The 1,731-nt window shown below is 45.2% G+C and overlaps 1 protein-coding gene across 1 annotated transcript in view; it reads left to right on the top strand.

Annotated features, from left to right (window-relative positions):
* The window catches only part of ENTPD4 (ectonucleoside triphosphate diphosphohydrolase 4), a gene marked incomplete at its 5' end in the record, with an annotated part of 6,571 nt that extends 6,095 nt beyond the window's left edge, over positions 1–476 (top strand). The window contains one exon of the mRNA XM_008937573.1: positions 248–476. Within this exon, the coding sequence (XP_008935821.1) occupies positions 248–476 (229 nt within the window). The remainder of the gene's footprint in view (positions 1–247) is intronic.
* Between the last annotated feature and the right edge of the window lie 1,255 nt (positions 477–1,731).

Here is a 1,731-nt window from a genome sequence, read left to right on the forward strand (position 1 = left end):
CGACCAAGTGGTGTGCAAGGTTGCGCAGGGCAGTGTTGGAGTCCCCACCCCTGGAGGGGTTCCCAAGCCGTGGAGATGTGGGGTGAGGGACAGGGTGGGTGCTCCCTGGCCCTGCTGGGGGGTGGTTGGACTCCAGGACCTCAGAGGTCTCTCCCAGCCCGTTTTGATCCTCGTTCTACGATTCTCTCGTTCGCAGTCAACCCTTGACATGCGACTCACATCCCTTATCCCTCTGCTTCTTTTTCAGAGACATCCAGCAAGAAAACTTCCGTGGAAGTCACTCCCACTGGAGGAGCTTCTCCTTCGTTTACAATCACTACTTGTTTTTTGTCTGCTTTCTGGTCGTGCTGCTCTCCATCCTGCTGTACCTCCTGCGCCTCAGGCGCATCCACCGGCGCCTGCCGCGCAGCGCCTCGGCTCCTCCCCTGTGGATTGAGGAAGGCCTCCCACCACAGAAGATCCCAGGACCCTTATGAGATGCTCTGGTGGAAAGCCTTTAAGTGGACTTGCTACACAAAAAGCCATTTTTTTGCCTCAGGGTTCCTCCTTTTGTTGTTTTTAAGTCTCTTTAAACCATTGAAGAAGCAGATTGCCCCGAGCGGGTCACAGCTCAGCCCGAGTGTGGGATCCAGCAAAGTGGGGGCAACTTGGCTGAGTCTCATTAGACAATACCTGCCAAAAAATGACTATTTTTTTTTTTTTAAATATTGCACTTTTGTGTGTAATGGGCCGAGCAAAGGCTCGTTGTCAGTAAATGAGCAGCAGCAGGTTAAGCTGCGTGTGGGAAGAGAGTGAGTGTGGGTGATGCCTTGGGTGAGGTTGTGAAATCCTGTCAGCTGGGATGAATGAGGACTCTGTTTATTTTCTTTTCCAGATTCCAGGATTGCTCTCCCTTCTTAACTCTGAGCCTCCTCAGTCAAAGAAATGGAAGTGCAGGGTTTCCAAAAGCAGTAAGAAAACACCTTTTTAGGACAGTTTCCCTGATGGGGTATTCTGGAATAAATACTGTGATGGAGAAGAAAAATCTATTGCACCCAATGCTGTGCTTCCACAAAACTGCTTAAAATCAGTTTTGTTTTACTTGTGACAGTTTCCCCCTGTGTCTTGGAAGCTAGATCCTCATAGTGGCTGAAGTCACTGCTTTTAAATCCTTTATTTTCCTTTCATAATCATTCAGAGCTCTCTTGAAACTCCAGTGAGGTGAAGAGAACTGGAATAGGCCTCAGCTTTTGTTTCAGCTAGAGTAGACCTGCACACAGTGTCTTTTTATTTTTGTTGATGAGTACTCTGGGTTTGTTAATTTATATTTTATTTAAAACTGTTGATTTTACTTGAAAGTAAATTTGTCCATGATTAAAAGTGGGATTTCTATGAATTTTTGGTGTGTGGGTGTTTTGTTGCACAGCAATCACTTCTCTTCTCCCTGTTTGTATCCAGCTGGGAAAACTTTCTCTTCTAGTAGGCATGAACATGCTGGAAAACTGGATGCACTGGAGAAGGAGCCACGTTGATACCATTTTTGTCATGCTTAAGGTGCAGTTTATTCATCTAAAAATCAACATACTTGAAACTGTTTTATAGAATCATTTGGGTTGGAAGAAAACTTGAAGATCATCAAGTCCAACTGTTAACCCAGCACTGCCAAATATAATTGTTTCCTTTCCATATCCTTGCTTTTTGTCTTTTGTATAAGAAATTTAAGCTCCATCTGCTGAACTGCAGCTAAATTTG

The sequence above is a fragment of the Merops nubicus genome, unplaced genomic scaffold, assembly GCF_000691845.1.
Source record: "Merops nubicus isolate BGI_N331 unplaced genomic scaffold, ASM69184v1 scaffold22663, whole genome shotgun sequence".
Taxonomy (NCBI): Eukaryota; Metazoa; Chordata; class Aves; order Coraciiformes; family Meropidae; genus Merops; species Merops nubicus.